At 38.1% G+C, this 12314-nt stretch overlaps 1 protein-coding gene across 3 annotated transcripts in view; it reads left to right on the forward strand.

Moving 5' to 3' along the window:
* APC6 (anaphase promoting complex 6) overlaps positions 1-11578 on the forward strand; it is a 69323-nt gene extending 57745 nt beyond the window's left edge. For 2 of the 3 annotated variants that reach the window (XM_088894164.1, XM_088894165.1), the window contains 3 exons: positions 1858-1957; positions 5032-5067; positions 10844-11191. In XM_088894164.1, coding sequence (XP_088750290.1) covers positions 1858-1957; positions 5032-5067; positions 10844-10969 — 262 coding nt within the window. In that variant the 3' untranslated portion in view covers positions 10970-11191. The other variant, XR_016080090.1, reaches the window with a different exon arrangement.
* Positions 11579-12314: the final 736 nt, after the last annotated feature.

Here is a 12314-nt window from a genome sequence, read left to right on the forward strand (position 1 = left end):
ATTGTTAAAGAGATAGCCTGCCCTAAGGGATCCTTTTAATACATTACCTATTCTGCAGTACTGAAAACCCAGTTATTCAAATAGGGAATTGCCCAATCTTCATAGAATTGACTGCAATGCTTGTAAGATTGATGTTTGGCAAGGTTCTAATCCCATCAGAGCCTCAGTTGAAGTACCAGATCATTGGACTACCAATTTCAGGCAATTGTTTTGGCAGGATCAGGGTCAGAGATCTTTCTTAGATCTCACCCTGAGATTTTTTTTCTTCCCTTCGGTTGATTTTTCTTTTCAATTACTTCAGAAATTGAACCTTATAAATAATACCATGAAGGCTTCCTGGTACTCTTCTTTCATTTTTTCCTTAACTTTTTTTAGAAAAAATTAATTATTCCTTTTTGTTTTTTCCTTAATATTTAGTTACTTTTTGTACTTTAATTAAAAAATAAATTAATAGTATGCGACCTATGTTCCTTTTGTGGGGTAAATTACATAGACCCCCCCGGTACTAATGGGTCAGTGGCAATTACCCCCTGAACTTTTCATTTGCAACAAAGACCGCCTGAACTTACACTCTACGACAAATATCCTCTGCTAGAGTTCTGTCAGTTAACTTTGAAAAGATTCTCGTTCAACTGTTTAAAATTTTTTAAATCCCCAAACTACTCTTCTTATTTATTGAACGATTTAGGAGCCGATCTGTTTTCTAAATATAATATTGAAGTCCTCTCGGTTACTCCCAATAGATTCTTGCAGATTTCTGGCTGGATTCAATTTTGAGATGAAATGGTAGAGGTTTCTTTCTGATAGATATGAATTTAAGGTATCATTTGGTTTTTCTTGATTTATTGGAGAAAGAAGTGGATAATTTTTATATTTTAAGATAAAGAGAGATTGGTGTCAGTGAAGTGAAACCAGAAGTTAAAGAGAAAAGGGCAGGGAAAAGAAAATAAGAAAAGTTCAGGTGGGTATTTTGGTAATTTAACATATTCTGTCATCCGACTTAACGGCCGGGGGGTATTTGTCACAAATTAAAGTTTAGGGGGTAATTGTCACTGACCCCATAGTACCCGGGGGGGTCTTTGTAATTTGCCCTTTTTATACTTGTTAACTTGGTCCATTTGGCATTAATTCTGCTGAGTTTCAATTTAAATTGAATTGCAAGTCACCAAAGCTTTTTTGAGTTTCCTGGCTTTAAAGCAATGCTGCTTGGGTGTGGCAAGCATATATTAATTTATTTAGTAAAGTGTCTCAAAATTAATCTGCCTATTTTTAGTTAGGTATAAAATTTTGGTTTTTGTGGAAATGTTGGTCTCCCAAATATAGGAAACATGTTGAAGATGTTGGAATTGTCAAATAGAAATGTTGTAAAAATTATAAACATGGAAATATTAGTAGAAATATAAAATGATATTTTATGAAATAATAAAAGAAGCATACAAAAAATCCTTTAGATAATTATCTTGTTCCAAGCCATTAGACAAAGCCATGGAACTAAGGTTAATAGACAAAACAATACTCTATAAAGTTGTCCTGTAGACTTTAAGAGTTAAAACTACATAATAGTGTAAGGTGAAGCAGAGAAGACTACATCTGCCCTTGACCAACTTGGCTCCAAATCAACTGATCCCTTGATGCCCCTTACTTTGCTAATTCTTGCCTTCCAGTCTGCTAACAGCCATGGAACCCATATAACTTTTGCTTGTAGCTCCTTATTAGTCTTTGTATGCTTGTAGATCTCTTAAAACATTTTTATAATTCCAGGCTACATCCTGTTTTCACACTTTTTTGGCAAGTAACTAGAAACAGGTGATTTTTTACTCAATTATGAATTTAAACTGTAAACTTTATGTATATCAGGATGTACCATGAGGCAATCTCATATTATGAAAAAGCACTTGCCTTATCAACCAGAAGTTTGAGCACTTATGCAGGTCTGGCATACACTTACCATCTACAGGTACTTGAAATGTTCCAGTCATTTCTGGTTTATTATTTAGCAGAAAGTAACATTTCTACTATGGTGGTATTATGCATGAGAAGATTTTAGATTGAAGTATAGACAATTTCATACCCAGTGCAGTAGATTATTTTTCTTTCATTTTAAAGCATTTTCTATACGGCTCTTTAATGAAAGGGGGTTTGTGAAGGAATTGATCAGAATATTATTAATACTTTGGGTTTTGGAAAAATTCATTACGATATGATGTGGTAGTGATACTTCATTTTGTACACAAATGGTAAAGATACATACAGGGGAAATTAGTATGTAACAAATATTTTTAAATTTTTGTATGCAACTTGAAGTTTCAGCTACTCTGTTTCTCTAAGTTACATATTATAAATCTCCTATGGGAGGTGGCTGTTAACATGCAATTCGGGAACAGTGCAGTAGTTTGTGGCTGTTAACATGCTTGTGATGTAGGAGCATCTGAAGGGAGCTACAACCATGCTATAATAAATCATATCTCTACAGGAATATTAAGAAATGCTACATTAATGCTTCACCAAATTATAATTATGTTGTCATGGGAGAAATGCAAGAAACTTTCTTCAGAAACTTGTAAGTTCCTTAGCTAGCAAGAAGTGATTAGGAGCATTAGTTGTAAGAGAATTCCTTGGGAAGTTTCTACAATTCTTAGGGAGGGGGAGAGTGGGGGTGGGGGGGGGGGGAGGGAGTGAGTTGGGTGGCATATAAAGCTTGATTGGTTGAGTGACATTGTGGTTTATTGAGGAGCTTTGAGCTTTCTCTTTATTCACCTCTCTAGCTGGTTTTACACAAACCACAGTTAGTTTGAGACTTTGAGTTGAATTTTGCTACCTAAGGGCTAGGCCTGAGCTCAGCCCGAAATGAAAAAGCCAAAACTTTTGGGTCCAAGCCCAGCCTGAGGACTGAAAACCTAAGCCCAGCCTGTGTAAAATTGTTGGCTGGGTTGGTGCAGGTTGGGTCGTGCCCGCCCAAGTTGCACCCCTAGAAGAAACTGAATTTTTAGATTCCTTCACTAGGGGTACTTTCTGAACTTTTGGGTGGTTTGGATTTTGGTCAATATGACTTTTCCGAAAGTTATTTTGGTTTATTTTTTATAAATTATAAGTAGTTATTTTAGTTTATTAATGTCATAGGGATAGGATTAATCATGTTAAATGATCAAAGTAGTTAAAAAATCTTCTAAAACTTTGAAGAGTTTTGGTTACAATCACGTTAGTTTTCCTTGGGCTGTTTTCTAGGGGTAAAAGTTGTCCATTTTGTGTGATTTTGGTCTCATTGGTTAGGTTATTTAATCCTATGAGACCATGTTCTTGTAAACATAATGCATTTTTAGAGTTATTGCCATTTTATTCTTAGGATGTTAGTGTTGTAGTAGGATTAAAAGTGGATTACAAAGTTATTTTTGGAGTTTTAAGTTCTAATTTGACCGTCTTTATGAGATATTATGTGTTAAATCTGAAGTCTGAGAAAGCAAAAAGGATTTGAGTGTAGCTATAGACTCTAAATTGCTATAGTCTGTTTCTTGCTTTCTGTCCTTTAAATGCAGTTGAATTGTTTGAATATCTGGTTCAAGGATTGAAATATCAATACGATACATCCGATAAGGGGCGTATTGTATCGGTATCGATTACAAGGGATACATGATATGCTATGATTAGGTCCTTATCCATTGAATTGGGCGTATCAGACTGATACACACCTGTATTGACTTGTATCGTGTGTATCAGCCAATACAAACTGATACAGGGTGATACCGACTGCTACACTGACTGCATTGCATATGCATCTCTATTAAAAAAAGGCACAAGTGGCATGATTTGGTCTTGGTTGTCTAGTGCCCAAGCCTTAAATACATCTTCTAACCACTGAGCTATCTTATATCTTTTGATAATAGATGAAATAAAATAACTTTTGGATGGGGATGAAGAAGGTATAGGTGGAGTGTTCAGGGATGAAGAAGGTCGAATTATTGCCATGTATTCGGGTCCTATTGGACGGGAGGATTCTCTGAGAGCAGAAATATTGGCAGTCTTGGAAGGGATTAAAAGAGCCCAACAGCTGAATATCAGAAAACTGTTGGTGGAAGGTGACTCTAGGCTGGCTATTAGTTGGTTGCAGAAGGAAGATTTCAGTTTGTGGAGATACTTAAATGAGAAAAAGAAAATTAAACAGCTGTCTCAAAAATATGGAAATTCATTTTCAGTGTACTAAGAGGAGTGCCAATTCTTTGTCAGACTTTGTGGCCAAACAAGGGGTGGGAAGAACTAATCTTTTTTGGGTAATGTTGTAATCTGAAGTCTACTTTTAGGGAGGGTTAAGAGATTTTACCCCTCCCACCTGTTGTATCTTTCTTTTTTACTCTTATTGTTAATAAAAGTTTCTGTTATTTATAAAAAAAATGAAATAAAATTACTTTTGTTAACTTCAATGTCTACAGGGTGAAAGATGAAAAACTGTTTTTCACTATGAAAGAAAATGAGAAACAGTATATAGTACGTTGTGATTTGTAATCCAAACCAACCCTTAACTATTGCAGAGCTGTTCTCCCTTCTCTGAACTCAAAGAACAAAACAAGAGAAGAGAATCCACCCTACCAATAGCATCTTTCTTCTTTCTAACCTCTTTTTTTTCATCTCTAACAACAACAACAAAAAAAAGAAAAACTTCCTCCCTACATACAAAAGAAACCTTTTATATGTAAAATCCGCCAACTTAAAGCAGAGACTGCATGAACCATTAGATTAACCTAATCTGATGGTTGAAAAATAAGACAATCCCAGCATCAACCACAGAGGTATGCACATCATTGGTAACACTGCATATCGTTAATATTTTTCCCTTGCTGAAAAAAGGTTATGCTTTAGCCTTTAGGAACACACTGATCAAGTAACCTAAGATTTTTTTGGTAATACTTACTGCCATTTCTAAATCATAATTTAGTCTTCTACATCTAGAATTAGTTTTCTTTGTTTATGCTTGAACCTCCTATGCTGATATTTATATTTTTAGATCAATATTAATGGTCATAATTCTTTTTTTTGCAGGATAATTTCAATGCCGCAATTACATATTACCACAAGGTAAAGTACTGGCGGCTATTGTGAGGATTATTTAATTGTTATTTTATAGTTGCTTTAAGTGGGTTGTCCTCTTAAGATGCTGTCAGATAGTTATTTTCTTTCTTTCTTATTAGTTTGTTTCTAGGGAGTGCCCCTACGGGCATACTTGTAATTTCCATTCATTTTATATTAAGTTAATATAAATAATGAACTGGCAGCAGCCAGGAGAAGGTTTTCTTTTTCTCTCAATCGTATCTTCCTCTTCTTTTCTTTCTCTCTCTCGTCTCTCTCTCTCTCCATGAATGATTACATGGTATCAAAGCAAGGTTCTGGGCTATAAAAGAATTTCAGTCTCTCCTATTTGAACTTGCTTCGTCCTCTTTTTCTTCTTTGATTTCTTGGACGTGGAAGACAGAGAAACCCTAGAAGACTACTCTCGGCTCTTCCTTTGGGTTTTTCCTTGGTCGTAATATCAAGGAAACCCTAGTCGAAGAAGGGCGATGCAGAAAAACACTCCCCTTCTTTTCTGTTCGATGCTGTGAAGTCAGTTTCTGGTTGGCACCTTCATACAGGTGCTGGACAGGGTATGTGTTCTTGTTTTTTTGTTTTTGGCCAATGGTGTGAAGGCCTTATTCCTTGGTTCTATACATTCGTTTGGATGCTGGATTGTTAGACTGTATTGGCTGTAGTCGGACTGATAGTATACTATTCTAACGTCTGCCTTGGCTGGTGTTGGACTGATTACCGGGCTGGTTTAATGACTGAACCATCACAGAGTTGATTTCAGCAGTTTTTTGTTGTCTTTTCCACATCCCAGAAGTAAATTTCTTGAGGGTTGGTATTCTGTTTGTGGTTATTGTGTAGTTGTGTGGGATTTAGACTGATTTCAGCAGTAATCTATGGCAAACTATGATTCAACCTCATTGGGGGTTACACCGACCCGCATCACAGCTAGTATGGGAGGTGAAAACATGATGTTTCCCATGCCCATTACCCCTTTAAATGGTCTAAACTACTTGGAGTGGGCTAAAAGTGTAAAACTTTATGTAATGGCAAGGGGAAAAGCTGGTTACATAAATGGAAGGGTGAACCCAAGAATGAGACAGCTGAACATGATAGGTGGGACCAAGAAAACATTATGGTGATGTCTTGGCTCCTTACAGCCATGGAACCTGATGTGAAGAACTTTATGTGGGCAGACACTGCTAGTGAGATCTGGGAACAGGCCAAAACTACCTATTTTGATCCAAGGCATTATGCCAAGGTTTACCAGTTGCAAGCTGAATCCTCAACCTGTAAACAGGGAAATCGTAGTTTGTCTTCCTATTATTCAGCCCTTACTTCTATATGGAAAGAATTGGATCATTATCAGGCTATAGAGTGGAAACATGATGACAATGCTAAGGCCTACAGGAAGCTGGTTTCTCAGCAGTGTATGTTTGCCTTCTTGTTGGGATTGAACCCTGCCTATGAACCTTTGAGAGTTCAGATCCTAGGAAGCAAAGAGTTGTTGCCGGTTCACGAGGTATACTCCCTTGTTCAATCGGAAGAAAGTAGGCGGAGTGTGATGGTTACAGCTGAGGGGGAGCAACAAGTTGCTTTGGCTGCGATGAGTAATAACAACATGGGGAAGAAAAGTGACACCAAGAAGGCTGATGATAAAGACAAGTTGTTTTGTACCCACTGTCGGCACTCACGGCATACACGTGACACATGTTGGGACATTCACGGGAAACCCAAGTGGGTAGTGAAGAACCAAGAACAGGGTAAAGGGCAAGGTTAGAAGAAGATGAACACATCACATAATGCAGTACATGTGGCAACCCAAGATACTTAGGTTGCCAGTACTAATCGGGACCACCTTAATAATTCTGACCCCAAGGAAGATTTAATGAATTCCTTCAGAGACCACTTGGAGTCTTATGGTAGGGCTTTGCGACAGATGGATAGCTCAGTCACTAGTACTCCCTCTACTTCATTTGCATCTACATTAGGTAATACGACTTTTGCATTTCATGGCACTCCCACCGGTTCCCCTTGGATCATTGACTCAGGGGCCTCTAACCACATGACCGGTAAGCTGAACTTGTTTCAGACTTATAGCCTTTTGTCAGGAAGGGACAAAGTGAGGATTGCAGATGGTTCATTCTCCTCCATTGCAGGCCAAGGATCAATATCTCTTCCCCATGGCCTTAACCTGAATTGTGTGTTGCATGTCCCTCAACTTCCTATAAATTTTTTTTCAATTAGTAGTATCACAAGCTCTTTAAACTGCAGTGTAACCTTTTTTCTTGGCTCATGTGTTTTTCAGGACCTAACTTCTGAGAGGATGATTGGTAGAGGGAGCCTAGTGGATGGTCTCTACATTATCGACAACAAAACTGGTCTCTCGGTGTCATCCTCAGATTCACATATTCAGTCAAATAAGAGTCAATTTTTTTTGTGGCATAGTCGGTTAGGTCATGTTTCTTTTGAAATAGTAAAGTCTTTGTTTCCGGTTTTATTTAAGTCATGTTCAGTGTTAGAGTTCCAGTGTCAAACGTGTCAGTTGAGCAAACAATGTAGAACAACTTTTCACTCAAATAATAAAAGATCAAGTGTTCCTTTTCATGTTGTGTATTCTGATGTATGGGTGCCTACTATTGTAATCTCTGAGGGCGGATATAAGTACTTTATCACATTGATTGATGACTACTCTCACTATACATGGGTATTCCCTATGCGTAGTAGAGACGAAGCTCCAAAGATTGTGAAAGACTTCCAGAGGATGGTATTTACGCAGTTCCATGTTGAAATACAGATCTTCCAATCCGACAATGCAAAAGAATACTTCCATGGTGAGCTCAATGAGTTCTTTGCCTCCCACGGATCTATTCGTAGGAGCTCATGCGCCAGAACACCACAACAAAATGGTGTTGTAGAAAGAAAAAACAGACACCTCCTTGAGGTAGCTCGCGGGATGATGTTACACATGAATGTTCCAAAAATGTTTTGGATGGATGCTATACTTGCAGCTGCTTATGTCATCAATTGCATGCCCTCCAAAGTGCTGAACTACAGGGCCCCTCATCAGTTGTTGTTCCCTCAGTTCCCTTTATTTTCCATTACCATGAGAGTTTTTGGTTGTCGTGCCTTTGTCCATGATTTGTCTCTGTCTCGAGGTAAGTTAGACCCTCGGTCCATTCTTTGTATCTTTCGGGGGTATCCCTCCTCTCAAAAAGGGTATCGGTGCTTTGATCCCGTTAGTCATAAGTTTTTTGAGTCTATGGATGTGTCCTTTGAGTCTGAGCCATTCTTCCCTGCTTCTCCTCAGGGGGAGAGTAGTAGTGTGGAAGAGGAGAAGCAGGTTTAGGTCCGCCAAGTCTCTCTTCCTTCTATTCCGGACCTTGCTCCCTTTCGTGTCTTCCAACGTACACGTCGTAGAGATCAGCAATGTGATAGAGATGTGGAGTGGCCAAACATTGAGCAACTGACACCGTTAGACTCCCAGGAGGTAAGTCCAATCCCTGTTGCACCTATTGATACCCCTACTACTGTGGATGACCTTGACATTACTATTGCTCAAAGAAAGGAAGTCAGGTCATGCACTACCAAACACCCCATTACCCAATTTGTCTGCTATGATCACATTTTCTCCTCATATCGAGTCTTTCTATCTGCAGTTGATTGCATCATTGTTCCCAGAAATGTTGTAGAAGCCTTAAAATGCCCCGAATGGACAGATGCCATGAAGGAAGAGATTAATGCCCTTCATAAAAATCAAACTTGGGAATTGGTGGATCTTCCAAAGGGGAAAGACCCCGTGAGGTGTAAGTGGGTGTTTACAGTTAAACACAAGGCAGACGGAACAGTTGAAAGGTACAAAGCAAGATTAGTAGCCAAAGGGTACACTCAAGTGTACGGGGTTGACTATGATGAGACTTTTGCTCCAGTAGCTAAGATGAACTCAATTAGGGTTCTCCTGTCATTAGCTACTAATTTTGATTGGGAATTGCATCAACTGGACATAAGGAATGATTTTTTGAATGGTGACTTAGAAGAGGAAGTATACATGGTTCAACCCCCTGGATTCTGTGCCAAGGGAAGTGAAAATAAGGTGTGCAAGTTGAGAAAGTCTCTTTATGGTTTAAAACAATCTCCCAGAGCTTGGTTTAGTAAGTTTCACATGGCAGTTCAGTAGATGGGCTTCAAACAATGTCAATTTGATCATACACTCTTTGTGAAGAGATGTCAGGAACAAGTTGCTGTATTGATAGTGTATGTGGATGATATCATCATTACAGGAAGTTGGTGTTCAGAAATACAAAAATTGAAACAATTCCTTGCATCTAAATTTGAAGTGAAAGATTTAGGTCCCCTGAAGTATTTCCTTGGAATTGAAGTCGCCCGCTCAGAAAAGGGTATCTTCATTTCTCAAAGGAAATACACCCTTGATCTATTACAGGACACAGGCAAATTAGGTGCAAGGCTAGCATATACTCCCATGGATGTTGACCACAAGTTGGGTGACTGTGATGGTGAACCTCTGAAAGATGTGAAATAGTTCCAAAGGTTAGTGGGAAAGCTGATTTATTTGTCCATGACCCATCCAGACATTGCCTATTCAGTGGGGGTTCTAAGCCAATTCATGCACTCTCCTAAGAAACCACACATGGAGGCCGCTGAGAGAGTTCTTAGATACTTGAAAAAGTATCCCGGAACAAGTCTAATATTCAGTAAACATAATCACCTAAAGGTGGAAGTCTTTACAGATGCTGATTGGGCAGGTGCTGTGGATGACAAAGTCCACAAGTGGGTATTGCACATTTGTGGGAGGAAACCTAGTGACCTGGAAAAGCAAGAAACAAAGTGTGGTAGCAAGGTCATGTGCTGAAGCTGAATATAGAGCTATGGCACATGGGGTGACTGAAGTCCTTTGGCTAAATAATCTTCTAGGGGAATTTGGAGTTGTTGTTCATAATCCTGTCTCTTTACTATGACAACAAGGCAGCCATAAACATCGCCAGCAACCCTGTCCTACATGAGAGGACCAAGCACATTGAGGTGGACAAACACTTCATAAGGGAAAAATTGGAAAAAAGGGAAATCTGCATCCCTTATGTCAACTCCAAGGAACAACTCACTGATGTCCTCACAAAAGGGCTTCCATACTCGCGGCACAATGAGTTATGTGACAAGCTGGGCATGATAGACATATTCAACCCAACTTGAGGGGGAGTGTTGTGAGGATTATTTAATTGTTATTTTATAGTTGCTGTTAGTGGGTTGTCCTCTTAAGATGCTGTCAATTAGTTATTTTCTTTCTTTCTTATTAGTTTGTTTCTAGGGAGTGCCGCCAGGGGCATACTTGTAATTTCCATTCTTTTTATATTAAGTTAATATAAATAATGAACTGGCGGCAGCCAGGAGAAGGTTTTCTTTTTCTCTCAATCGTATCTTCCTCTTCTTCTCTTTCTCTCTCTCTCTCGTCTCTCTCTCTCCATGAATGATTACAGTGACCTTACGTCTGCTGTTAATGAAAACATGATATGGTCTTCTTTTGATGGAATTTCAACATTTTTTGATCAGCTATGGAATTTCATCACTGCCTGCACTGAACTGAACCAACATTTCTTTCTTATGTAGAAAACTATAAGCAGTAGCCATCTGCATCTTATAGCTTACAAAATAAAGAGTGGTACTGTGGTAGCTAAAAATTTTGGATCCTATGTTTATGGAATTGGAACTTTGTATTTTAGGTTTTGTGGTTATGTACAAGATTGGTTTAACATGTCCTGCAACTGTTGTTTCCCAGCAGGCATTGTGGCTAAAACCGGATGATCAGTTTTGCACAGAGATGTTGACACTGGCTCTAGTGGATGAGTGCCGGCGTGGTTCGGATCACAAAAATGAATCTCGAAGAAGCGATGTCCATGCTTTGTAATCAAGAATTTTAATATATATATATATATATATATATATATATATTCAAACATACTGTAGTTAATCTGTCAAATAAGTAAGGTATGCGATGGTCTAGTGGTTTTATTCATTGTTATTACTATTATATTTTGAAGTTGTACTGTTGTAGAAAGGTTTTCCTCTGTATCTCCTGTTTGTAATTTCATTTTGACATGTGTTATGCCATTTAACTTGTTTTTTTCTCCTTGACTAGTTGAAAGAATGTGTTGGAAAATTGTGAGAGTTCATTCAATGAGACAGCCACAAGGTGGTGGCAAATAATGCCTGAGAGAGGAGTACCTTACACGCCGAGGGTGGTTGTTGGGACGGGCCAACCGTGTGGGAGGTGGATTAGAGGTCAATGACTTGATGGGCTCCGAAATGGTGGTAAGGTAACTCCCATTAATGCTGATAGATTACAAGAGGATACATGTGATGTGGATGGTGTTAGACTTATTGTTGTTTTTTTTGGCGTCCATCAGGTGATTGACATTTCACATTGTTATTGTAACCTAACCACCATAAATATCGTTGGTCGGACTAATCTTAAAATAAAGCTCTCAGACCCGAAGGCGTCATACAAGTGGTTATACATCTTCTCAAGAAATAGTTTCTAGAAAGTGGTGTTTTCCACAATCCACACCGTGGTCCTTGAAAAAAGCGGGCCTAATTAATTTCTCTCTAAAAAAATACTTTTTTCAATACATGGTCATCTATTAAGAAACCCATTTCCAATGATGTGGGAATCATATTAACCTTTCTAATTTACTTTTCTGATTCCAATATGAGACCCACTTTTTTAAATCAAACAGGTGGTCATCAATTACAGATAAAACCTGATTCAATTTAGTAAATTAAATAAGAAATCAAGTGGAATTTTACGGTTTTACCAAATACGCGTAAACGGTGAATCTTAACTGAAGTAATAAATGGTGTGGGTAGGGTTGCAAATGGGTCGGATTCCATCTGATTTGCATATCGTTCGATCTCAAAAGAGCTGGATTTGGATATCCTTCCAAGTTAAATGCATTGATTGGGGGAAATTTGATCTATTAAGTTGCCTGGTCGAACTAATATGTATTCCGAGTCGATTTGATATGATCAGATTCATTGTTTATATGTATGATGTAAAAATATTTAGTCGTATCTTTTCATACTTAATTGCTATTTATTTATTTATTTGTAATTCTTTATTTTGCAATGTCTAAATATGTAAAATCATTTATGCTAGTTGTCCTAATTGTATCTTCCCCATTTGCTTGACGATCAAAAGTTTAATCATCAAAAATTCAAAACCCTAACCCAGACTACTCATCGTGCAAGCTTGG

The sequence above is a fragment of the Nelumbo nucifera genome, chromosome 1 (assembly GCF_055504915.1).
Source record: "Nelumbo nucifera cultivar China Antique chromosome 1, China Antique-T2T, whole genome shotgun sequence".
NCBI classification, from domain to species: Eukaryota; Viridiplantae; Streptophyta; class Magnoliopsida; order Proteales; family Nelumbonaceae; genus Nelumbo; species Nelumbo nucifera.